We start from the raw sequence: 27,978 nt of genomic DNA, 5'->3' as shown, positions 1-27,978 counted from the left end.
AGAATTATTTCTCTGCATAGGAAACTGCTAATTCTTATGATAACCACTCAAATCACACATATCCATTTTAATAGATCTCAAAACAATAAAGATCAGAGTATACTCTGTGTACAATAGTAAACAGTAGTAAACACAAAAAATATGCAGCTGACATATGTACATTATAGATTAGAATCAGCACTTGGCCAAATAATAAAACAATATAGTTCTGTAACAAGCAAACAAGAAAATCACACAAAATAATTCTTCAAATATGCAGCTATTGGGTACAATGTTTATTTTATAACATTTATTTCAGGAAATCATTTTTTTTTAAAGTTGTAGATTTAAATGCTGATGTAGCCTATCTTAAAATCAGGTCTTTAAAGGCTTCAAAATGTCAATTCTAATCAAGTTGATGAGAACTTTTTGAATACAGAGATCCATGAAGTGAAAATTAGGAATGTCGATTTTTGTCAATTGAGTCTTTTAATTTTATATAAAAATGTTATCTGTCCAATGGGTAAAACATTATATGAAGATCAAAAAAATATTTTTGCTGTGGACTTCAATAGCACTATCAAAAATCAACTTAGAAACTAATCCTTTTAATTTAATGTTCACAGAACAGATTTTACAGAATAAATAAAAGTCAACTGATAAAACAGATGTTAGCTCTCGTTACTAGTTTCTCCATCTTTGTTTGCTGGTTTCTGGTCATCAGGTTTCATTGCTGGGAATAACAACACTTCCTGAAAATAAGAGAGCAGGTCATTAAAGACAATGGTGAGATCAGATGTGTGGCTAATATAGATGTCCCCACCACAAATCTGCTATGTTGACAAGTAGTGCATTACAAGTGATTGAAATTCAACTAGTACATGGTTTCTTTTTTTTGTTGAAACGAGTTAGGTGGCTTAATCTGTGACCTATCAAGACAGACACATTATTCAATAAGCTCAATATCTGCAAAGGTTTACAACTTAATTGTGGAATACTTCAAATATAAAGTTATTATTGGTAACAAATAGTTCATTGGTGATTGATCCTCTAGAAGGCACTTACAAACTAGAGGATGTTGCCCTGGTTATCACAGATACCTTAGCACACACAAATTTCCAAATTAAAAGGGGCACAACTGTTGATTTAATTGAAATTGACTTGTTTTTCTGTGTGTTAAAAGTTTGATTTTCAAACAAAAATCAAAAAAAGTGATAGATGGACAGACTTTAGGATCACTAGATATCATGGCTTATGGTAAACACTGGAAGCCCTTTCTAGCAAGATGGTGAGGTTTATACTGCAGTAGAACAATATGTCAAAGAATGGTACATAAAATGGTACCATTTCATATAAAGTTGTCTGTCTGTAATATGGCATACATTTTCTTCCATTTTAGAATTATAAGACTAATCATAGGTGCATCATGACCTTTAGCATAGTATTTCATTTTGGTTGATTTCAAAAATTCATATTCAAAATTATAACACCTACAACTTTACATGCATAAGACATCAGTTAAGTGTCAGTCTCTGTAAGAATCGGGCAGTGGATGAAACATTGGTTTAAAAAAAAAATAAACCCATAATTTTGATAGTGTAATTTGACTATCTGCACCATCAGAATCAAGGAAAAAAGACAATATTTTCCAGATCATGTTGGTGCATTAATTTTGATAGTGTAATTTGACTATCTGCACCATCAGAATCAAGGAAAAAAGACAATATTTTCCAGATCATGTTGGTGCATTGAGTTATAATTTCATTGAAATGCCTGTTTGTTTGTTTGTTGGAGTTTAACGTCCGAGCAGCAATATTTCAGCTATATTCAGACGATGAACATGAAATTGATGATAAAATGAACATGAAAAGATGATGAAATGAAAAAGGGATGGGACAAAAGGACAATGGGGGTTGACAAATTTTGATTGCCACTGGAAATAGGGAGAGGTGGGTAGGGTCGGGCAATTTAGCCTCCTGTGGCAGAGCCCTATGGTTCCTACTCAGGGAGAATATCACAGTAGGGTTCTTTAACGTGCGAGGAACGTGGCATCTTTCCCAACACGGTGCACCACTATGGTTTGCGGTCAGGTTATCCGTATTATAGCCTGACAACCCCAGCATGTAACACGCCAGGGGTACCCCATTCCACCACCTGGGGCACACATCCTAGTTGCTCTGTGGGCAGAGCGCCCTTGCCCCTGGCTAGGGTTCTGAGCACTATTTAGTCGCCTTTTACGACAAGCTTAGCGCTGCTGCAGGCCTATTCTTTTAACACCCGGACCAGCACGGGGCTCATTGAAATGCACTGAAAAATGAACCTTTTAAGGGCAGATAACTCTGTCAAAAACCTCGTTTTTAAAACATTCTATTAAAAATTTCTGGGCAAAGCCAGTGACGCAGAGATCAAATAATGGTCTTTTCAAATAGAGAAAGTATCCTTGAATGATATTATATTGTCAGATTGGTGGAGTTTTGAAATGCATGTTTCTGATTTTTTTCTGATTCTTACAAACACTTACACTTACATGCAATAACCAACATTTCCAGCAGGAAGCTCTAGGATATTGGAGTATATAGAGGAGCTGGTATAGATAAAAAAAAATATATATATAAATTCAATCATTAATATTAAGGTTATGGTGAATATCCTACTTACTTTAATATTATTAGAATCTGTAAGGAACATGGTGAGTCTATCAATACCCATTCCCCACCCTGCAGTTGGTGGTAGACCATACTCTAATGATGTACAGAAGTTCTCGTCTACAAACATGGCTTCATCATCTCCAGCTGCTTTGTCCTACAAACATGAATGTCAATCATCTTGTGGAATTGGTAGTAAATATATAAGCAAAAAGAACAATGAAGTTTTTTTCTGGAATGAAAAATTGAGTTTCCAATTTGAAAACCAAAACTTCACCCCCCTAAAAAAAAAACAAAACAAAAAAAACTCCTAATATTACTCATACAAGGAAAAAAAACAGTATTATCATTTATTTTCAATGAATAACAAAATCACATAAAATGACAAGAAAGGCCATAAAATAATTAAACACTTACTTGAGCTTGCTGTCCAAATCTCTCTCTTTGTACCACTGGATCATTTAACTCTGTGTATGCATTGATTACTTCCTTTTTACATATAAACATTTCTAATCTTTCTGTCAACCCAGGAGAAGATCTATGCCTATACAAACAACAAGAACAATCTTTGTATTGAAGTTCAAAATACAGGCTTAATCATGAATGACCCACAAACTCACAATCAGCTAGGGTGTTACAAACATCTATTTCTTAAAGCTGCATTAGCTGCCAAATTTGTTCAGTTCTGTTTCTACTGAATTTTCCTGATTAAATTAAATAAGTTTGTAGTAATGCAATTGAAGCAATAAATGCCGATAATACCTACAGAATATTGTAAAAAACAACGTTTTTTTATTCAAAGAAGATCGATAGCTTTGATCTAATTATTTTTCGCCATTACTTCCGAAGATTGCCGACGGGACATTCACCCCAGTTAAAAATACTTTCACCCTGGTTAAAAAACATTACAATAACGGATACACAGGTAAGCACGTGTCTTGTTTACATTTCATTTGATCTATTTCTTGATTACTTTTCAAATTAATGACAATTACTGACCATATTTGTGCCACATTGTAACAGAATACATAAATTACAAAAGGACACTTGTGTTAAATTTAAACTTTTTTTCTTTTATGGCTTGAGTCCTTTATTCTTCTGTGCCATTACTTAACCACTTTCGCTTTGCAATCAGATTTTTTTAAAAGAATCGGCCCTTACAGGATATGCACAAATTAAGGTCACCAGAAGTTACATGCATACAAATTTAACTAGGTCGACTTTTTTCTTGGAAGACATTAAATGCACTGATTTCATGTATTTAATAAATTTTATTTGTGGATATCAAATGAAATAATACAGGAAAAGTACAATTTAGTAGAAGTAATTCAAAGTTATGCCATATTTTCGCAGAAACTAAAAATTATGAAAATGACAGCTAATGCAGCTTTAAGATTATCAAAAAAGAGTAATCAAGGGAACCAAGGTTATAGCGCTAATCAAAAGAATGTAATCCAGGGACAAAGACCCGGCATAGAAAAGACATACACAACAAAGAACATAAAGTAACTAAAATCATACATACAAGTAACAAAAGCAAATGAGCAACTCGGACTCCACTAAAAACTGGGAGCATGGAGCAGGTGCACCGGTAGGGTAAGTGTCCTCTGCTTTTCTAGAAACCCCCACCGAGATGCTCATAAAACGTCAAGTGCGGGGTAGACAAACGATATACAATCAAGTTGAACTTGAACCAGATAAAAATGGATAAAAAACTTTCTAAGGAGTATATGAGTTAATGTTCTTTTAAATTACATCTTCAACTATCAGCAACATTTCTAATTGTTTTATATATTCTATCTGCAGCTATTATCATGAGAATACAAGTCAAACATTTGTAGCTTAAACTCCAAAGGACTGTTCAAATATGTTTTCTTTATTTCTGGTCCAAGTTCAACTTGATTGTATATTCAACATTTACAACTCTCCCTCAGACAGGTAATTTAAGGGTTTTTCAGAACTATGTAGTTTTCAAAGATCAATGAAAATGAGAAATTGTGCTTCATGCAGGGTGGTAAAAATTGAATTCAAGATTCATCTCTATCCAAATGTCTCAATAGTATAGTTCCACTATAGTGCTCATGATGACATGTTTAGAACAAAGGTATTCATTTTCAAGGGACAAATCAATTACCAAACAAGGGAGATAACTCGAGTTGATTTGATTATTCTAATTTCAAGGATTTACCTCAATTCTTTTTTTATTTTCTAGGACCTTTTTCAGACTAAGAACACCTCAAATAAAATTCTCAGCTTTTTCCAGGGTGCTTGACAATTGCTTTCTTACTAAGATTTGTTTTCAGTTTGTTTGATACATTTCTTTCTTTTTTAAAATACACACATTTATATAGTGTGAGATTATATCAATCTTTTGTTTTCATTAAATCTTATTTGTATCAGATTCTGCCAACTTTTATCCATCTTCAAACTTCGCTAAGTGCCTGAACTAATAATATAGCCAATAGCAGTGCACTGACTTGACATCAAATGGATATACATGTACATATGAGGCTAAGAACCTCAGGAAAATGAGAAGCAGTACTGAGCAGTGTCATGGGTCCAAGCCAAATTGACATCCTAGCTGCTTCAAAACAATGTAACTATATTTAATGATAGGGCTTTCATTTCTTCACACCATTACACAACTGATACAATTTTTTTCCCATTTTTTTTTTACGATAACTTAGGTTTAAGATTTTTTTTTTCATAGTTGCATGTTTTAGTAATTGAAATCTGTCATAGGGATGGGAACAAAATAAAGCACCTGCTATTTTTTTAGTTTACATTCTGAAAACTTATTTTGATTGGTTACATTCCATCAAAATCTGTCAAAATCAATTACAAAATAGGATTGAGTTCTATTCCTACTAAGTTTGTCAAAGACTTTAAGTCCATCAAAAATTCTGATGCATGATTACTCAGTAAAATGACTTGGACTAAGATTGAGTGTTTTTCAAATTGGTGTTATAGATATGAAAAGTCATCAGTATTAGTTGCTTAGGAGAAAAGTTGGGAATTAAAAGAAACTGAAGGAGTTTAAATGAGTGAAGTTTGACTGTGTTTCAAGTGACAATGGCAGGGTAAATGGATTGTAACATGGCTGATATCCAGAACAATGTCAGTTTTGAACATCGAAAAAGAACAAAACACATTTTGGACTTAATGTGATACTGCCTGTCACAACTTCAGACTGCCATTTTTCTGTATACAGATACTCACCATTTAGCCAGAGGACTCATAATCTGAGGATGGTCTATAATAAAGGCAGGGTTTATACATTCCTCTTCTATATATTCACCAACCAACTGTAAAATCAATCAAGAGAAGTCCATTAATATTGAATCTTTCAATTTTTTTCTCAAACTGAATATCTTGTCAATGCTTGTTATCCAACTTTTCTATTGTAAAGGTACAGGTAAACTGCTAAATTAGATTATCTCCCTTTATATGTAACAGTCAACAATTGTCTCCGTGAATCCACATGTGCTAGCCAACCTCCATACAATGTTTCATCACAATCCAATTAATAGTTTAAAGGGGAGTTACACTAACAAGGTGATTCCTTTACACATCAAAGCTTTTGAGGGTAGAAATTAGAAATCATGTTTGACCAAATATTTTTTCATACAGATAGAACTGTTAAATAAAATCCTCTTTTACATGTAATTGGCCAATATCTTAAAAATCTAAATGTTTCAGGCCACATTTCATAGTTTTGGTTGTGCATTATCCTGTTTCTATAAAAAAAAAACTATAAACATATCAAAAGATTAACATATACTTAAGACAAATTCTACATGGCAGACCCAGGCAGTGAATGGCACAGCCAAAATTCTGATTTCCAAAAAATTTCATGCGTTAGAGATCACACTCATGTTACTTAAGAAATGAATGTTATTTTGTAATTACTGAAATGGTACAAATGGAATAAATAATATAGAAAGCCCTATAAATTTTGAAATAAAGCGAAATAACTCGGTGCTATCTTTAAATTAGGTTGTATGTCAGGTAACTTCCAACACATATTCTGAGTCATCTACATTCAATACAGAAAAAATTAAGTTTTTTTCTTACATCTTAATGAGTTAAACATTAAATTGAAACAAGAAAATTAGAGGGATAAAATTTACTCTGTGCTACCCATAAAGCAGGGTCTGCCTGGTTTAAACTGACCTTGTCTAATAACCTGGCTGTTGTCCTAGGAGGCTGACATTCCACACCTTTCTTTATACATAAATCATCAAAAAATTTTCTGGTCTCTGTAAACAAAGGATAAATATTTCTATTGATAGGGCATGGATAGAATGTCCACAATCTATGTCCATACAAAAAATGTTTTATATAAGTTTACAACTGCAAAATACAGGGAAGCAGACATTGGCAACATACGATGTAAAGAATCTAAATTGTCAAGTTAGTGTTTGAAAAGGCAGAAATCCACTAACAAATGGGAAGAAATTCATCCTTAAATTTACCAACACAACATTGTTGATTTGTGAATATGAAGCTGTAAATCTAAAAATAAGCATGTGATTCAATTTCCTCATCACTTACCATCTTTGTCAAAGTCTGTAGGACTGGGGAACTTAACTCCTAGTTTTGACTCAAGTTCTGGTATCATCTGTATCCTTCTAAAAGGAGGGGTGAAATCAACATCCCATGCAGGCCCATCTTGTCCCTCTGGGTGATATGTTACCTTGTAGCCACCAGTCAGGGATTTTACCATACCTAAAATTTATGGTTTATGTTTAGTAAATCACAATAGATGCCTTACTAGTTCTTTTTATGTTTGAAACAAATCTTCATCAAAGTACAAGTATAATTTAAAGGTAGGTAAGTATCAACATTGGTGAATAAAATTGCTTTAACCCCCACACATTTTTTGCACCCATCCCAAGTCACGAATTTCAGGCCTCTGTATGTCTTGTTTCATTTTCACCTTTAGTTTATTTTTATGTTACCAAGGTCAACTCTTTTGCTGTACTTGTGTATAATGATGTTTTTGGGGCCAGCTGCAGCGTGCCCTGTGGTGTGAGGGTTTTCTTGTCATTCATTAAAGACCCTAATCTGAAAAGAATAGGATACATTGGCTTGGAAGCAAAATTCCTATACGCCTGCCTCTATTTTTACCAGCATTGGCTGGTGGGTATGTCCCAATTTTGAAAACTGGATCAGTCAGCAATTGGTACAGACCTGTAAAAATAATTGTATCAATTGTCTCCTGTCTTGTTTTATGAAATAATAGCAATATACTTTCAATATATTTTTGTGGTTGATTCAGTCTTGAAAGACTTTCTCCCTACCTGACACTAAAGATTCTGTTATCACCATCAAGTCCTGATAATCTGCATATGCCATATAGAATTCACAAGTGGTGAACTCAGGGTTGTGTGTCAAATCAATGCCTTCATTTCTAAACTGTCTTCCTATCTCATACACTCTATCTATACCACCAACCACCAACATCTACAGATATATGAATATAACAATTTTATGAAATGTCATTTTTCCTCTTTTTTTCAAGCTACCCTAGAAAACCATTATGGTACTCTGTTCAGAAAATGAAGCCTTATACTATTATGAAGTTGATCAGGAATGGCATTCTCATTACCACTTCCCCATGGAAAATGAAATTCAGCTAACAGAAAGTTTTGATGAACTACAAGAGTAGGTCTGGGAAAAAATTTTTCAATTCAGTAACTGCTTAAAAATAATCCAAGAATTTATGTAATTAACAAGTGCATAAATTAACATATGTTGGTGTACGACCTTGAGGTACAGTTCTGGAGCCACTCTCATGTACAGGTCCATGTTTAGGTCATTATGATGTGTGATAAATGGTTTGGCTGTAGCACCACCTGGTATCATGTTCATCAATGGTGTCTCTACCTGTTAAAGAAATAATATGAAAAGAAAAACAAATTAAGAACTAGTATGTCAATTGTTTGTTAAACAATTGAAAGGTCTTTCCCTTGAAAACTTTCTCTTTGTAATATACACATTAAGACATTTTGTTTGATACATACAATGCTAACCTTCTACAACAGTTTGACTTTTTGTACTTGGTGACCTTGTCAATTGCAATTGTCGATGTTTCCATCATGATTTTTGTAATGTAAACTCCACGACCTTTCATTAGATATACAACAACCCTACTTTCTGTGAACTTTAGAAATTTGCACTTATTAACCCCAACAGGGTTCTTTTTCTGTATAAAAAAATTAAAATTTGAGATGTACACATTATGACCTTTAATTTGATTTGCCACAACCGAACTATATAAACAACTTAGGTTTTGCACTCATTGACCTCCCCCAACTCATTTTTTTTCGAGACAAAATATTGATATTTCAGCTTTAAGACCTTTCATTTGATATGCAACAACCTTACCCTCTAAGAACTTTAAATTTTTGCATTTAATGACACACTTTAAAAATGTATGACTTATCATGTTTGAAACTCTGGTTTTTGAAATGTGCTCATTTAGACATTCAAAATGATATAACACATGACCCCCTTCGACAAAGTTGAAAATATGATGCAATATCAAATCTATAAATATATATTAATGAAATATATCAATCCATTGAAAAATATGAAAATTTTAAGTTGTTGTAGTATCATTGGTTTTTTATATTGATCCTTGGTATTTTGTCAAACAGTTGTACTCAAACCTGAAAGCTGTATGATAATTTATAGAACATAGGCAACAAAATTACAGAACAATTTGGGCAATTCTGGAGCTCATTTTGAGCTAAATGATTATTAAAATATGATGCAATAACAAACCCCAGAACCGGAAGTCGTAGAGACATGAAACTACCACCATATATCTTAGGATTACTTGACCTTGATAAAACTAAGAAAGTCAAGGTCATACATTTATGTCAAGGTCACAAACTGGATTCTGCAAAACATTTAAATTGTCATAACTTTTGAACAGACGGTATGACATATGTAAACTTGGTCTCAAAATGAAGGGCTTATCAACAGGGTCATTTCATATGCTGTATGTATGCTCTTATTCTTATCATTTTCTTAACATCAAGGCCTGTAGTTTGCAGTGAGAAAGCTTTCTAGCACTCTATGACCTTTGACCTTGGATGCAAATGAAAGGTCACATAGACCAAAGATCATTGATGAAGGTCCCATGTTTCTACAACTTCCGGTTCTCCAAATATAAATTTTACAATCTTAAAGTATGATATTTCAAGGGATATAACTCCAGTATGGTTTGATAATAAAATACATGTTTATGTTTATTCATTAGGTCTTTATCTTGTGTACATGAAACAGTTTTTAGATTGATTCTATCTATTATGATTTTCAAGATATGAGGGATTGAATAAAATTGTTTTAAGGGCACATAACTCTTAAAGATGGTAACGAAATCCTTAACAGGGTCATTTTCTAATGGAACATGATGACATCTACATGTTCACCATGTATGATAATGATATCCTGGAAATGACTTCGGGGGACCATGTTGACTATGTTGATAAGATGCTAATAAACAGGAGATAACTTCTACAATGGATGATGAAATTCTTCATGGGCTTATCCGGTAAAAGTCCTAAAAGAGGTCTATCAATGGTCAACATTTTGTAATGCTATCTTGAAAGATGATGAAACAGGGCCGTGTCAAAGTAAATGTTGAAAGGGAAGAAAACTACCACTCTGTGACCTTTGACCATGGCTGCAAATGAAAGGTCACATAGACCAAAGATCATTGATGAAGGTCCCATGTCTCTACAACTTGCGGTTCTCGAAATATAAATTTTTAAAACTTTAGTATGATATTTCTAGGGATATAACTCTCGTATGGTTTGATAACAAAATACAAATTTATGTTAATAAACTAGGTCGTCTGCTTATGTAAATGAAACTGTTTCCAGAATTATTCTATCTATTATGGTGTTAAAAATATGAGCGATTAAAAGAAATTGTTTTAAAGGGACATTTTAAAGATGGTAATGAAATCCTTAGCAGGGTCATTTCCTAATTGAACATGATGACATCTACATGTTCAACAAATATGATCATGATATCCTGAAAAATGAGTGCAGGGGACCATGTTGAAGAAAATGCCAATAAAAGAGAGATAACTTCTACAATGGATGATGGAATTCTTCACAGGGTCATCTGGTAAAAGTTCTTAATGAGCTCTAGCGATGGTCCAAATCTGGTAACGATAAATTGAAAGATGAATAGGGGAGACCATGTCAAAGAAAATGTTGCAAATAATGAAAGAATAAAAAAAAAAAAAAAAAAAAGAAAAACGAAAAACAATAAGGTATTTCCATGAAAGGAAAGCCCTTAATGAACACCATGCCATATCTACAATGTAAACTTCTGCATTGTGAAAGTTCCTTAAATTCAATGTGAAAGTGTACAACAGTATCAAAAGCAGGAAAAAATTTCATGAAAAATGCATTTTGAACAGATTTTCAACTTTGAACAGTACTTTTTAACATGATACAGGTGAATGATGACAATAATTTCACATTTCTGACCGATGAACAGAAACTAACATTCTTGCTCACTATGGACAGTAAACTTATTTCTAACTATATAATTGACATTTCAAACATAAACTATTTCTTGCCTTTAAGGTGTTCCTAGACTTCTTTCCTCAAAGATGACTTACCTCTAAAAATCCTTGTTCATCAAAGAATTTTCTGATATAATTAATAATTTTTGCCCTTGTAATGAATTTTTGTCGGACTGGATCATTAATTATTAGATCCAAGTATCTCTGCCTGTATCTCGTTTCCTGCAAAAATAGTAACCATCTCTTTAGTGAAACAAACAGCCTTGATTTTTGGTTGAGTAGGAATTCCCACCGCCCCACAAGCCTGAGATTTATTTTTTTTTCAGCAACAGAAAAATAAAAATTTTTATTTGAAAATCTACATTGTGAAGTAATGGGGAATATGTCAAATCATAACATTTCTTTTCTGTCCATGGCTGCTAAAATTTTCAATTTTTTTTTTTTACATATTATAGATGTAACCGTACAGTAGTATAATGCCACAACTATTTATGACACTAAGGAGGAAACTAAGTAAGTATCAGTATTTTGTTTGTTCCAGACAGCAGTTATTACCTGGTTTTTGAGTCCATAATGTAAATGTGGTAATTGATGAAGACAGGGTGACAATAAGACTATTGTTTTAGGCATGATGCTTAATTCTCCTCTTTTTGTTTTACCTGAGAAATAAAATCAAATAATATTCATTTAATGCATACATGTATTACCTAAGGATATATTCCTAATAAGTTTTCTTTTACCCATGATAAAATTGGCAACAAAACTACTGAATCTTATCATAACTTTAGAAATTAAGCATTGATACATACAAGTACATTTTTACTTTTGATACTGACATGATTGTTTTTTAATTCTTAATCAGGAAAAAACTCCATGCACTATCAGAATGTTTAACAAACTTGTTGAAGGCCCATATAATGCAGTGTACAGGCCCTCCGTGTGGTGAAACACCCACGCGCAAAACAACTGCTAGTGTAAAAATCAATGAAGAATCTACCAGCAGAAACCAAAATATGACATACATCAGGGTAGGAAACTCTCTCAAATTCTAGCCAGTCCTGAATACAATTTTTCAATATATTTACTATATGGCTATATAAATTTTTGCTAAAATTAGCCAGCCCTGCCAAAAAATAGCCAGTCTTGGGCTGGCAGGCAGGCTACTATTTCTAACTCTGCATACTTAATAAAAAAGCTAAGAATTCTGCATACTTTATAAAAAAGTTAAGAAGTTGATAAGACTGTCACTAGTGGAGAACAGGCCACTGCCACAGCAACATACCAGTGCCATACTTCTGGTAGTTCAGTTTTCACTTGCAGATAACTTATGCAAAGCTGTAAAATTTCAATACTATTTTTCTAAAAAATGCTGAGTTAATGACATTCTTCAAAACTGATATTACCAGGTTTCCCAACGACACCAACAATGTCTCCTCTTTTTATCTTGTCATTAATTTCATCATATGAATCCTCTGGCTCAAAAAACCTGGAAAACAACAAGAAAAGGACACCCAATAGTACAAGTACTACAAGTAAGAATATTGTAAAGAGATGCAATTATGATTTTATTTTCAATTACTGTGAATCAAAAACCATCAGATACCCTGGTAAGAAGTACCAATGTAGCAGAAACAAGGCTGTAAGTTTTCAAATTTTGTATGGCGGCCAAAACAAGGTTACTCATGATTGAGCTTATAAATTTTTTCTAATCAGGTTATTGTTTAAATTACTCAGAAAATTAACAGTGAAATCTGTTGTTTTTTATACAGGATTTATGGCCATATAAAAACTTAGTGTTACAATGCCATTTTAGACACTTAGCACTGTCTAACTTGTTTACAATTACACCATAGATGCCAACCCCTTTTTGATACAATCAAAAAAAAAATTTTGAATTGTCAGTAATCATCATTAAATTGGAAATTTCAGCAGCAAAAGGCCCCTTAGACATCTCGAATTTGTCCTGGATGAAAATGTGTTTTGTTCATTATTTGGAAAAGAAAAGATTTATCTTAACATGGATGTCAACAGTATTTTAACTAGCAGTCTAAACTAGAGGCTCAAGAGAGCCTGAATCGCTCACCTGGTTAACCATTTGCTTATTTGAAAAACTTGAGGAATGAGACAGGCTAAGTTAAAATCAACTAAATTGTCAAATGCAGGAAATGCTTTTCATAACATTTTCATAATCTGAACCAGAATTTTGCTAAAGGCAACAATTTTTTAAACTTTTTTCAAAAACCTGTCTTATGACCCCTAAGTTCCATTTTTAGTATAGGCAGCCATATCTATTCATGGATTAAAAATCACAACAGTTATTTTGAGCACAATACACTAAAGAACTATTATGCTTATTTTCATTCAATGATCTTAAACGGTTTTAGAGAAGATTTTCAAAGTTGTACATGTGAAAAAAAAACCAAAAAAAACTGTTTCAGGGGTCGTAACTCCTACATTACTCAATGAATGGTTTTGAAAATTTCGGCATAGGTCCTTCTCATGATGCTTAACAATTTTACCCATCGCAGAAATTTGGTAAACGCAACCGTTTTTGAGTTATTTGCAAAAAACTGCCATCTGACCGCTATGTTCTATTTTTAGTAATGGCGGCCATGTTTTTTCATGAATCAACAATCCCAACTGTCAATTTGTGTGGGATATCCTAAGGAACAAAAATGCGAACTTTCATTGAATTCTGTCCAATGGATTTTGAGAAGAAGATTTTCAAAGTTGCACATGCGAAAAAAGCAAAAAAAAAAAACTGTTTCAGGGGCCCTAATTCCTTGTTTGTTGTTTGTTGGGGTTTAACGTCCGAGCAGCAATATTTCAGCTATATTCAGACGATGAACATGAAATGGAGGATAAAATGAACATGAAATGATGATGAAATGAAAAAAGGGATGGGACACAAGAATAATGGGGTCGGCAAATTTTGATTGCCACTGGAAATGGGGAGAGGTGGGTAGGGTCGGGCAATTTAGCCTCCTGTGGCGGAGCCCTATGGTTCCTACTCCGGGAGAATACCACAGTAGGCTTCTTTAACGTGCGAGGAACGTGGCATCTTTCCCAACACAGTGCACCACTATGGTTTAAGGTCAGGTTTTCCATATTACAGCCCGACAACCCCAGCATGTAACACGCCAGGTGTACCCCATTCCACCACCTGGGGCACACATCCCAGTTGCTCTGTGGGCAGAGTGCCCTAGCCCCCGGCTAGGGTTCTGAGCACTATTTAGTTGCCTTATACGACAAGCTTAGCGCTGCTGCAGGCCTATTCTTTTAACACCTGGACCTGCACGGGGCGCCGTAACTCCTACATCAGTTGACCAATCGTTTTGAAAATTTTGACATAGGTCCATCTCATGAAGCTGAACAATATTACTCAGCCAAAAATTTGCTAAATGCAACGGTTTTTGAGTTATTTGCAAAAAACTGCAATCTGACCCCTATATTCTATTTTTAGTAACAGTGGCCATGTTTTTTCATGGATAAAAAATCCCATAAGTCATTTTGTGCAGAACACCCTAACGAACAATCATGCCAAGTTTAAAACCTGTCAGTCAGTAGTTTCAGAGGAGAGGATTTTTATTAATTTGTCCAAGACGACGACAACGACGATGACGGACACCAAGTGATGGCATAAGCTCATTTGGCCTTTGGACAGGTGAGCTAAAAAACTTAACAAAAATCCTAGGCTCCTTAATAATGGCTAAATTTCAAAACAAAAGTAGTGATTTCTGCACCTGTCTACCTTCACTATACCATTCTTTCTTTACATAAGGCACATAAGGTATGTTGGTATTTTTATGAGAGTTAAGATAATGGATGATTATAATGAAACCCCTCCAGCACCATCTGTACTAAAGTAAATTATTTTTTTGCCTTATCAATAGCTGATTTTAACATGGAAAGTAATGGAGACCAGAAATAGTGGTATGACACCTGAAGCCTGTAAACAATCAGAAACAGTTTCTAAATTGGGAACTGCTCAGACTGAAAATGATCGGAAATCCATAAATATACATTGTAAGACTGCTGACTGTAAAACCATATACTCTATAAATTCATAAAAATTACGAAAAAATCATAAAGGTTGGCATCTTTGTAATATTGACTAAAAGAAACTTACTTAGCATTTGACATGACCTGTAGTTTGACCCCTTCACCTCTGAGGTCATAGAATATTAATTTAGAACTGGACATTCTTTTTGCATGAACTCTCCCTGAAAAGGAAATTAATGATATAGTTATGATATTTCTCTACAATAATCCATTTTATTCATATTTTTAATCTGTATACACATTCTCAGATCATATGTTTTGTTTTTTGTTTTTTCTTTCACAGTGGAGAAATGCCTTTATTCTGTGGTTAACGTAGTGGAAACTGAAGTTCATAAAACAAACACTGTTGTGTATTTAATGCGAAATAGAAGAGGAAAAGTTACTTTTACTATTTCATTTGTGTATCCTTAATAGAAGAAAACTTAGAAGAACCTATATGTAATTACAATAAAAAACATTCCACAAAAATGCATTTTAATCTAATAAAATAATAAAAAAAAAAAAAAAAAAAAAAAATTGACATGTACATTTAAAACCCTTGTCGTGCTGATTCATACTGAAAAAATGTCTAGATCTGAATATTTAGCAAACTTATGCAAATAGTCAGACAATGATATTGATGCTGATTGATATATGTAAGTTAAAGATGGGTGATTACAGGGTGGTTTGGATGGGGTGAGGTGTTGGGAGGGTGTTTGGGCCGACACGGTAAAATGGGTCACTCCAGTATGTTCATTGTTGGCCATTTTTTGCTAGATGTGGTTCAACAGGAGCAAAACAAGCACATTAATCCCACAACTTGTACCCTGTGAAGGCCACTGAAGCAAAATAAGGTTTGTTTCAGTCACAAGTGGGAGGTCAAAAGATCCCTGAAGGGTCACTCCTGTGAAAAAATGAGGATTTTTCCAATTTTTGGCCTGTTTGGCCTAGGCCTAAAACTGGAAGTAGTTAATACAAGGGACTGATATAGTAATGGTGGCGAGAGACATTCTTATTTAGATTCTGGGCAAAATAAAGCACTATAGATTAATTTTGCTCTAGGGAATGGCCATGAAATGAACCCAGCTCCCCCAAAAAAATCCCACTTTTTTGGGCAGCGGAAATTCACGACAACTTTTTTTCAGCTCTAAAGTCATTATCTTTTAACAAACTCTATATCAGATAGCCTCATTTTAAAGGACAGTCACGCTGCTTGCAGATGGAAACAAATTGTGTTTTCCTAAACTAAGATTTACACTTCAAGAACCAATAAAACAGAAACAGGGCCAATACTGGATAAATCTGGGCACAGCAAGACAAGGGTTAAGACAAAATTTGTAACATACAGACACAACAAGAAGTCACTAATGAGAAAAAGAAAGAGTTGCTAGTGAACCAACCTGCCACAGAGACAGACACAAGAAGAAGTCACTAATGAGGAAAAGAAAGAGTTGCTAGTGAACCAACCTGCCACAGAGACTTCTTCCTCCAATGTTTCACCAACTGGAATGCTGTCATACTGTTCTATAAACTTTGTTAGAGAAATCTGTACATGAAACTTGTGTGGATATGGGTTATCACCCTTGTCTTTCAATTGTGTCACTGCTTTGGATCGCAATTTAAAGTATTCCTGAAAATACGCAATACATAATTTTAAAAAATAGTTACTAAGACCTCCATTTTCAACTTATCAAAAAGACAGTTCACTATCCTCATATCATTCTATGGTGCTAAAAAATAATAACACAACATGAAAAGCAAGTTTTACATTCCATCTTTTTCCTTTTAAAACAAAGAATGTTTGCAGTAGCTTACATTAGGATCAATTTCATCATCATCTTTTGACTTGGCAGTGGAAGCCTGCTGTGCTGGTTTTGGCTCTTTCTCAGCTTTCTCTTTAGCTTTCTTCTCTGCTTTAAGTCTACGTTTTAGCTCACTGCAAAAAAAAATAATAAAATATAATAAAACAATTTCTGACACATACTGTGATTTTATTAATATTTGTTTGTGAATTTAGCAGTAGGTTTACATGGGCTTACTCTGGGCTGTCAGAAATCCAGTGAACTATAACATGACTAGGTTAGTCCTAATAGAAAACAAAATGTCCAGCTATCAACAAGAATTATGAGATTTCTGTAGGTATCAACCAAAATTTGTGATGAAGTTCAGGTTTTATTTGAAATCTGCTTATGATTGTCAATTCAGATATCATAGAAAGCATATTTGCCATTTCAGTTTTATACATGATTTTATTATTTGCAATTTTAAGAAAAACTTGGCAACAGTTATGTTAAAAATACTATAATGTGAGTTTTAATTATAGCAGTTTTGAGTCCGTCACAATTTCCACATTCATTAAAGCATCAAAAAAATTTTAAATATAAATGCCAGTAGTATGTCAGTAAAATTGCAAAAAAACGAGTTAATACAAAAAACCCAAATAGGAAGTCTTGATTTTTCTTGTAATCTTTGGGAAATAAATAAAACAAGAATGAAAATGGTGAAAATGTCAGAGACGAAAACCCCACCCGGATGAAAAATGACAGAGACAAAAACTCCACCTGGATGAAAAATGACCCTGTCAGAGACAAAAACCCACCATGGATGAAAAATGTAAGCTTAAGGCCATGTATGGGTCTTCAGTGGATCGTATCTAGTGGTGACTCAACATCAATACAACTTTTAAAAAGCAGAAAGATAGAAACTACATGTATGCTTACAACACAACACGATATAAAGGTGCATATTTTATCCCAAAGTTAAATAACCAATGAAACAATGCCATGTCAGCATGTAGCATGCAAGAACACATACAAGTCTCGCATAATTTGATAATCTACATATTGATTTTTCGTTTTTTTCGTTGTTGTTTGAATTTGATATCCAGGTTTTGAAAAAAAAAATAGGTTTATACTGAGCATATTTATTCAAGTTTAACAAAGAAATGTCTATATGTCATTACATAATTTCTGTTTGTTCTGATCTATTGCTGAAACTACTGTTATACCAGAGAAGTTCAGCACAGTTATTATGTGCTCTCCTTCACACAGCCACAACAAACAAAAACATGTATCTTAAGTGCAGAATAAACAGAAGAGAAACAATTTTACAAGGTAAATATTTGACAAAATTTTGTTTTTAATCCTTCACTAAAAACATTGAGTGTAGGCTCACAAAGGAAATACCCCCACAAGTGGACTTACATTAGCAGAAAAGTTAGATAACTCTCCTTGCAGTGATCTGACATTAGTTATCCTATTTGATTCACTTCTATGTATAAGTGATGCCTGCCTTTCCTATAAAATTTCATTTTAGACCCATTTAGGTGAAATGAAGGTGGGGTTGTGCTTACAAGGTTTTAACATGTAAAAACAGAAATTTATTTATCTCCATTTGAAGACACAGAACAATTTTTATTTTCCTTAATCCTGTACAGCTACATATGATGTCTAATCTTCCTTTAAATGTCATTAAAATCTGTAGAGGGATATTATGTAATATACTTAATACACAACTTGTACTTACATGTGGACAGATAAGCAGAGAAATTCCTATAAACCCCAAAACTGCATACGAAGGAATACATGTATATACAATGATTATACTTTAAAATAATTCAGACTAGAACACTAGAATTAAAAGATAGCAATAACTGACTATTTAAGTGTTAATAAGTATTTTGTACATTATATTGTCAAAAAAGAATAAAATCTAGTAAAACACATTAAACAAAATCAAAACAAAAAGAAGTGATTAAATTACACTGATGTCCTTGTCAATTTGGCTACATTACAACAAATGATTAAATTACCTGCGTTGAGAGTATGACAGGATTGTTGTTCTCGTAGGCAAACTACATGTACTTCCCTGACCTCGTAAAATTTTGGATGACTGAACAAGCCAAAGACAAGTTTTTCGCAACATTACTGGTGACTTTAAAATAAAACCCAAATTATTTTAAGTAGTAGAAACTGAATTATAAAGTGACACCAGCATAAAACATGTGTATTATATTCTCAAACATGTACAAGTATTGGTAGAACATTCTGCACTTTCAATTTATTAGCCAAAGTAATAATTTTTAAACATTTCTTCTGTATGTCTTCATCAAATCTAAAAGAAAAAATTCTTATCTGGGGCATCAAGCAACTGATACTGTCTGGTGATTGTAAAATTCAGCAATTTTGAGAACTAAGTTCTTAAGCCAAGAGTACCTGGTATTAAGTATTTCATGGAATTCATTTTGAAGTTTTTAGTAAGATGGCTTATATGCACCAAAATTAGCACCCTGTGAAAATAACCTGCTACATGGTAGTTGCTAACATTTCATACTGCATTTAAGACTTCCATTTGTTGAGAGATTGTCCACAAGCATAATGAGTAGACATAATAAAGGATTGCAGACTTGACAAGTCCACAATGATAACGAGTAGACATAATAAAGGATTGCAGACTTGATAAGTCCACGATCATAACGAGTAGACATAATAAAGGAGTGCAGACTTGATAAGTCCACGATCATAACGAGTAGACATAATAAAGGAGTGCAGACTTGATAAGTCCACGATGATAACGAGTAGACATAATAAAGGATTGCAGACTTGATAAGTCCACGATCATAACGAGTAGACATAATAAAGGAGTGCAGACTTGATAAGTCCAGGATGATAACGAGTAGACATAATAAAGGATTGCAGACTTGATAAGTCCACGATCATAACGAGTAGACATAATAAAGGAGTGCAGACTTGATAAGTCCACGATCATAACGAGTAGACATAATAAAGGATTGCAGACTTGATAAGTCCAGGATGATAACGAGTAGACATAATAAAGGATTGCAGACTTGATAAGTCCACGATCATAACGAGTAGACATAATAAAGGAGTGCAGACTTGATAAGTCCACGATCATAACGAGTAGACATAATAAAGGAGTGCAGACTTGATAAGTCCACGATCATAACGAGTAGACATAATAAAGGATTGCAGACATGATAAATCTTATATTGGTCCAGGTGCAATACTACCATTATAAGAGACATTATTATTATTATCATTATTCAAAAGTACTTAAAGTACATTGTCAAACATTTCTAGCATTAACATGCCATAAACAAAACATACTGCAAAAAGTTAGTGGTATTTGATTAAGGTTGGTGAACTTCATACATCATTGGCAGATCCAGGGGGCCCCAGCCCTCCTTAGATAATTGCAATTTTTAAAAATCGTTGAAAAATTGTTCAAGATACATGCCATAGTACATGTAGGTTTTAGATGTATTTCAATATGAAATTGTTTTAAATTTAATTTTGAATCAATACACCAAACTTCAATAGTCTAAAATCTCAGATTGAACAATTATTAAAAAACAAATGGTACCTTTTTTAATCAATGCTTGTTTTTACATGTACAATGTAGTTATATGTAAATGATTATACTTTATCATCATTATACTACATTTTGTAGTACTTGTGAATCTAAAGTTTCACTTCTAGTTTGAAAACCATATTTATAAAATAAATTCAATTCACATCTTAAAAGTTCAAATTAACTTCTTATTTTAAAATGATTATCGGACACAGTAATTTCTAGCAGGCGTTCAAATAATTTCTGACTAGGACCTTAGAAATTCCATCTAACTAGATTTAGGTCCTGGATATTCCACCCTTTTCATTACAACTTTACTAAGGCTATAGGTTTCCCTCATATAATCCATGGATTCAAGATTTGGAAAAGTTAATAATTAATAACAATAATTGTAATGTCAATGTATTACTTTGAATTTATCTCAAGTTACAGTTTCTGAAAAGAGTAAAATGATTTCTTGTTAGAATCCATACTGAACCAACACTTTCAATTTTGTACCAAATTTTTACATACTTTTTGGAGATATCTTCTTCTTCTTCCATATCCACCAACTATATATCAATTAACTTTGCCAATTCAAATCTTTTAGACTTATATACTTTTTATACTTATTTCCCAGTATTGCATCATACAAACTGATATCATATGGTAATTTCGAAAACTTGAGTTTTCGAAACAATATCTACTGTGAAATTGTATAAATAGGTCAAGGTACATGTAACTAGGAAGTACATTAAAAAAGACAAAACCTTTCTTTAAAGTGCTGAGCTAGTTAAAACATAAGGACAAATACATGTATCTACATGTAATTTTGCACTTTCCTAACATAAGGCTCCATCCAAGAAGCCTAAATTTATTAAATTAATACACATGCTTCCTAACCTTTTCCCATATTAGGTATGATGATACAGAAACAATTGTATCCCTTAAAATTCTGCAGATTACCGTAATGCATTTACTGTTTCTTGATCTGTAATTGTTTTTGAGATATGAGTGAAAAATGCAAGTTTAGTTATTAACTTTCATGCATCTACACAACTGTTATTAAACTCTGGTCCTATTAAAACAATTCTAGCCCTTAAAGTTCTTGTCCATTTAAACGATTCAAGCCCTTACAATTCTGGTCCATTTAAACAATTCTAGCCCTTTCATTTCTGTATAATATAGACATTTAGTTCCTTTATGTATGCAATACATTATATCTGTAGTATCATTTACAAGTTCTCACTGTAAATGAAAAAAAAGTAGCAAAGAAAGTTGACTATTCATATTTATTTGAAATAAAATTATCAATAAAATTTACAAATTATTATTAAACTATTTGTGTGCATTAAACCGCAAATGCATTAGTCCATTTACCTAAAATTCTGGCATTTTATGTACCATTTTAATTCCTGTGTAAGAATCAGGCAATGAGTTGCACATCATTTTTCTCAATTTGGTATTTTTTATGTCAAATATACTCAATACATCTAGAAAACAACTGAGAAGCTATCTTAATTTATCCAAGCAGAAGCATCTGTGACTTAGACATTTTTTAACTGCTTATATTAGGAAAATGTGCAAGAAAATTTTTGTGCCGTTTTTCCATTGTGCATTTCAACCAAATTTGATCTATCAATATTGTGAAAAGGTGAACTTTAAAAACACTTAAATGGTAATTTCTTGCAGTTGTGAGGTGTAAATACTTGAATAATGCAATAGAATTTCTGCATTTTTTCCTTCATGTGCCACACTTTAAACACATTTTGCCTGATTCTTAAGCAGAGAAGTATCTAATATCGGTTGCCTACAAAGCTGTGTTAGGGACGAAAGTAAAAGGTAGACATCGGTTGCAATGTGACATTCTGATAATGCAAACATTGAACATACTTCAAATCCTCTTTTATTTAAGTAAAGATTTTTAGACATTCAAGAAACTGTTTTAGTTTTTATTAATTGTTGGGGACACTTCTTGTTATTTTACATTCTCTCCATGACATATCACTTCCAGACAATGAATTTTTGTTCTTATCACTCTGCACTCTGCTAACATGCACACGCACATGTTGCTGTAGAGCTCTCTGCTCTCACTATGGCTAAAGCTCTGTTCGCTATATGAGAAAAAGTGGGAAAATTATAAAATTTGAAAAGAAAAGGGTGATACACCTTAAAGCCTTTCTATGTTAAATCCTCAAGCCATATTTTCAAGAAAATCAAAGACTTAATTAAAAAAAAAATATGACATCTACATAAAGTTTGAAAATGATTTTTTTTGTATTGATATGCAGTAACAAGAGGCTCCCAGGAGGCTGAGTCAACCACCTGGTTGAATTTTGCCTTTCAAAGGCAATAAATTTAACAAGAACTTGTCCAACAATTTTGACTCAAGAAGTCTTTGGTAGGGCTTATCATAAGGATCATTGAAACATTTGAAAGTTTCTCTTAATCTATCATAGTTTATAAGATATTGACTAAAAACTGTTAAAAAAAAGTAGTTTTTCCCCTTTCAAGGGTAATAAAGCTTACAAGGATTCAACTGACAACTTTTGTAGTCCTATAAATAAAGATCATTGCAGCTATTGAAGGAATTTGGCTAAACCTTACGGTTTTGGAGATAAATGCGAAAAATTACTGTCTGACCGCTATGTTCTATTTTTAGTAACAGCTGCCATGTTTTTTGACGAATCAAAAATCCCAACATCGATTCTATGCAGGATACCCTAAGGAACATTTATACTAAATTTAGTTCAAATCAGTCAGGTAGTTTCAGAGGAGAAGAGTTTTGTATAATTGTTAATGACGAGGGATGATGACGACAACGGACGCCAAGTGATGGCAATTGCTCACATGGCCTTTGGCCAGGTGAGCTAAAAATGGATAATGAGGTGACTTCAGAATAGACAAGAGAACTAATTTATTGATTCTGTGAGCCGAAAACTGATGTTGTATAACTCTGACCAACACTCTTTTGTAAAGCTTCAGATGCTGAACCTAATTTAAGTCTTTAAATCTAAAACTACTTACTCAAAAGTACCGATAATGCCTGTGGTTTAAAAGAAAATTTTCAGATGTACATTTTTTGTATATTTGTAAGTGATGGCATTTAGCTGTCACACTTAACTTACACTGGTACCCCCAAAACTTTGCTTGTTCCGGCGTGAAAGAAAAAACTTAACTAGGTAGTCTACTTGCAGATTATGACATTATGGGGATAAGAAAAAGTTACATCATATATAAGCAGTGTGGGAAACCACTGCTCACCAGCTCGCTAATTACGAGTAGATGTGTATTTTGGCAAGTTCTCATTAGCTTACACTGGTCAATTTGGCGACCATCATTTGATTGGCAAGTTTCGTGGAAAGTTAACCAGCCAACAGGTTATTTAGTAAAACATGCCTTAACATCATACATTTAAAATATGTTCCCTACATTTTATGAAATTTAGCTTGAATATGTCAAGTGAATTTTGGCATGATATGCACAATTTTATTGACTTGTACAGCATTGTTTACGATCTGCCATTTTAATTTCCATTAAATGGAAAGTGCCAAAACCTACGCAATGGTCCCGATCTTGTATTAGTATTCAAATGAAATTATCTTGGCAATTTAAGATATGTTACTTTGCAAATTAGTTGTTTATTGCAAAAATGAAAATGAACAAGAAGCAAATGATAAACATTTTCTTGTTTCATAATGATGAATCTGTTGAAATATAATTTTATTTTTAAAATATGAGTTCAGAAATGGAGTACTTATTTTGTTACTGTAAAGTACATGAAAAACTTCAATGGGAGGGAATATTCAAAAATGGAAAAGTTTTTGATAAATTTAAAAACAAATGAAAAGATAGTTGAAGAAAGAAAAAGAAATGCAGAAAATAGTCAAATCCAAGAGAAAACAGATGATAGTACAGAAAAAAAATTAAAAAAAATTGGCTAGTTGAATTTCTATTTGGCTAGCAAGATTAATATTCCACTAGCCAGAATGGCAAGGTGGGGAAAAAATGGTTTCCCACACTGTATAAGCATATTACGTAATACCCTTTTAGAAAGTGAATTTCAAATTTCAAAAACTTGAGCCTTCCAAGTATTTAAATTCAGTATTGTAAAACCAGGACAGTAAAAAAACACAAATTCCTCTTACATAATAAAGATTTAACATGGTGAGTACATGTTAAACATATATTTATACTTGTATATAAACACATTTGGGTTTTACAAAAATATGAGTGAGAAGATCATTTTTGTGTCATGTCTGATATTAATAATAATTTAATTTTTACTAAATGCATAATTTATGAAAACACATTGTCTACTAAAGTGTATTTTACATCAAAGCAATGCACTAAGTTTAATTAGGCCAAGTAAAATTATACCTCTGTTTCCTGTTACTTGCCAGAAAAAAATGGTTAGGTAGGAATTTTTTTTTTAAGCGGCAATAACAATATCATCCTAATGGCAACTGACACAATTCAATGGTGAAATGTGTGTAAGGGGTACATATGAGATTAAAGTACACTGATTTTAACAATAGACAACTGTCATTTCATAACAAATTTACCTTAACAATGGATCATAAATCGATTCTGACATTACAAGTTCATTTGACCAACTGATCTAAATGGTCTAGCGACCACTGGTTTCTTTCCTTTAAGTTCACATTTTTTACAGAAAGGAAACACAGTTTTATATGTTTTCTTTAGTTATGGTTTGGCAGGGGTTGCTCTGGCTACCAAAATTCTGTCGCCAGAAAAATCATAAGCTGCCATTTTTAGTTGCCAGTTTTCAGAAGAGCCAAATGGTGCCAAAAAAAAAATTATACTTTTTAAAAAAAAAGAAAAAAAAGACAGTATTAAGTTCACTGATGAATTATCTTTGTCAATTCATCAAAATAAACTCTCCATTCATGACATACATGTACCCAAGATTCAATCTTGATGCATGTATAAAGCAGGTTTTTAGTTCTAGTCTGTCACTTTCATAAGCATAAACTACTCCAGAAACAGGTATTTTACTTCTATCAAAAACTATATTACTATTCTCATACTGTCCCTGATTTTAAAACATGTTCACCTTTGTCCTTTATGGTCTAATTCATCTAATACAATATAATATCCTTTTTTTATTATTTTTAACCAACTTGATTCTTTTTTTCAAGTGATAAAATTTCTATCAAACTACAGTTTGTACCATGGACCATTAATCATGTCCCTACTTAATTATCTTGATATCTGAATAGCATTTCCTTAATTAGATTTTGGGAATCCCCATTCTATTTGTTTACCGATTTTCCCGCCAAAAAAGTCACATGGCAAAAGTGTAAACAAATGTCATCCATTTTCTTTTATCAATTCTTTCATTTCTAAGTATTTAGACACTTCCTGATGGGATAAGTACTGTTAATTGGATTTAATTTATTCTGTTATTAAATAAGTCTGTTTCTGAATGTATTACATGGTTACATAGGGCTGTGAAACTTGTGTGTAGCAACGTGCACATGGCCTTAATTGTTTTTACCTTTGACCATATGATGAGAGTTTTGATTGGCTCAATAATATATTTACATTTGATTGACACCTCCCATAAGGATATTGTCAGTCCAGTCGCCTGATCTAATTACCTTTAATTGCCTTCAGTCATAAATTGGTCATAGTCAATTAACTCTGACCAGGTGTCAACACAATTGTTCAGGGATTGACACTAACAGTCGCCCAGTCGCCCGTGGCGACTTAAATTTTTGCTGGGCGACGATAATAACCATTGTTTGTCGTTCGAATGGCAACCGTAATTTTGGTACATGGTCGGGTTTGTTTTCTGGTTTTTAGGCATACCAGAAATCGCAACTGGTTGAATTTTGCGTACAAATACAAATAATAAATACCAGTTAGTAAAGACCATGGTAAAATGTGGCGATACATTGAAGGGGTAAAGCCGATTGCGAAGGAACAAACTAAACGATCTCCTGCAGAAAAACGAAAGTACTCTAAAGAGTATGAAACAAATAAAAGAGTTAGAGCCTTCCAAAACCAATGGAAGGAAGGTCGACCTTGATTGCTTTATTTTGAGACGGATATGACAATGAAATGTAGTGTTTTTGACTTTGGAAGAGATTGATGATGTTTCACTGTTTCAATCACTAATGAGTTTTAATTCATTATTGTTTAAGAATTAATAAAAAAAAACTATTTCATGAAATGTTTATTTGTGAGTACTCACTACAGTACTAGATGAGGACCAATTAGGTAATAAACTGAAGACAGGGAAATAAATAGTTTATTCCATAATACTTTTAAAATCTCTTGAAAAGAAATGTATTTTTAAACAATTACACATTAAACTAATATTCTGAAAAAATTTCTGGGCACCTAACTTTTTTTCTGGGCTCCTAGATTTTTTAACTTAGGAGCCCGGGTGGCAACCAAGATAAAAAAGTTAGTGTCAATCCCTGTTGTTTAATTAGAGAGAATATCTGTTGCTGATAAACTTCCTGTCAATTTTAATATACAAAACCTAAGCGTCAAGAAAATCGACAACAAGCTATTTTGTCACCAGATAAAATAAAAAAATCGCAAATTGCGACATTGGCGAAGCCCAGCGCGACCCTGGTTTGGAATTGGCCCCACCATGCTCGGCCTCAAAGATTTCATCAAGCATATTTTTCTACCCGTGTGTCAGGAGTGAAATTCCGCAGTCGGTTGGGTAACGGGAAACAGAGGTATAATTTTACAATGTAGAATCTTTGCACAGAACTAAATGTAGAAGTGTGTAAAACAACTAATAAGCGAGCTTTCTTGCTCTCAAGTGTATAGAAATTTATCGTATTTTTTTTCATTTTGACCACTAGAGAAACTTTCACTAAAGCAAAACACTACATCCTTAGCTATAGAAGCTTTGAAATGTGGTCAAAACACCTGCTAAACAAAACATTTAAAGACCCCAATGTTAATATTAAAAAAGTCTAAATGTAACATGCATCATTCTCAATCCTACTACTCTAGTTGAGTTGAAAGGTTTTGTATACTTAATAACGGATAGTTACAACATAACTTATCGTACATTCAAATTCTTAAATACTATAATCTACATGTACGACATTCTAACCAGATCAGTGCCACTGAGTGACTGACAGTGGAATATCTTCGCCTACGGTATTGATGATGCAATCATCTTTTATTTCTTTTACAGGAGGGTGAATTGAAATTTTAAGTTGTTTCTTATTACACAAACATTAATCATACTTTTTGCTGATGTTTTCTTCTCCCATTTTCTCACCAAATTGTCAGAATTTAACAATAAAATAATCTGACACACGTGCGCCAAAAACCGGCGGAAATCGAGGTCAACGGAAGTGATAGAGTTACACCCCCTTGCTCTAGACAACTACCATTTACAGGTTACAATAGCGCAAT

General features: G+C 33.1%; 1 protein-coding gene across 3 annotated transcripts; it reads right to left on the bottom strand.

The window, feature by feature from the left end:
• Window positions 1-52: 52 nt before the first annotated feature.
• LOC148616057 (lysine--tRNA ligase-like) lies at window positions 53-27,941 on the bottom strand. 3 transcript variants are annotated; one of them, XM_088582716.1, is made up of 16 exons: window positions 27,808-27,928; window positions 19,028-19,149; window positions 17,032-17,152; window positions 16,684-16,846; window positions 15,305-15,398; window positions 12,579-12,661; window positions 11,731-11,834; window positions 11,272-11,397; window positions 8,394-8,513; window positions 7,928-8,090; window positions 7,179-7,352; window positions 6,798-6,883; window positions 5,844-5,929; window positions 3,042-3,168; window positions 2,638-2,781; window positions 53-731 (listed from the first exon to the last, which is right to left on the bottom strand). In XM_088582716.1, exons 2-16 carry the CDS (start codon window positions 19,138-19,140, stop codon window positions 651-653), a joined length of 1,785 nt encoding a protein of 594 aa, XP_088438842.1. In that variant the 5' UTR covers window positions 19,141-19,149; window positions 27,808-27,928; the 3' UTR covers window positions 53-650. The 3 variants fall into 3 exon arrangements, with proteins under 3 accessions (XP_088438842.1, XP_088438844.1, XP_088438843.1); XM_088582718.1 differs by lacking the exon at window positions 19,028-19,149 and having other exon boundaries at window positions 27,808-27,941; XM_088582717.1 differs by lacking the exons at window positions 19,028-19,149; window positions 27,808-27,928 and adding an exon at window positions 21,100-21,252.
• Between the last annotated feature and the right edge of the window lie 37 nt (window positions 27,942-27,978).

This window comes from Perna viridis, chromosome 5, assembly GCF_037379345.1.
Source record: "Perna viridis isolate PV_CMFRI_1.1 ecotype Kerala chromosome 5, ASM3737934v1, whole genome shotgun sequence".
Classification (NCBI taxonomy): Eukaryota; Metazoa; Mollusca; class Bivalvia; order Mytilida; family Mytilidae; genus Perna; species Perna viridis.
The sequence above is the reverse complement of the archived record's forward strand: the minus strand, read 5'-3'. Positions and strand labels throughout refer to the sequence as shown.

Coding starts and splice junctions, on each gene's coding strand:
- LOC148616057 (XM_088582716.1), bottom strand. CDS start 19,140: ATGTTGCGAAAAACTTGTCTTTGGCTTGTTCAGTCATCCAAAATTTTA. Junction 15,399..16,683: donor GGAAGAAGTCTCTGTGGCAG/GTTGGTTCACTA, acceptor TTTCCTTTTCAG/GGAGAGTTCATGCAAAAAGA. Junction 8,091..8,393: donor CTCCAGAACTGTACCTCAAG/GTCGTACACCAA, acceptor ATATATCTGTAG/ATGTTGGTGGTTGGTGGTAT.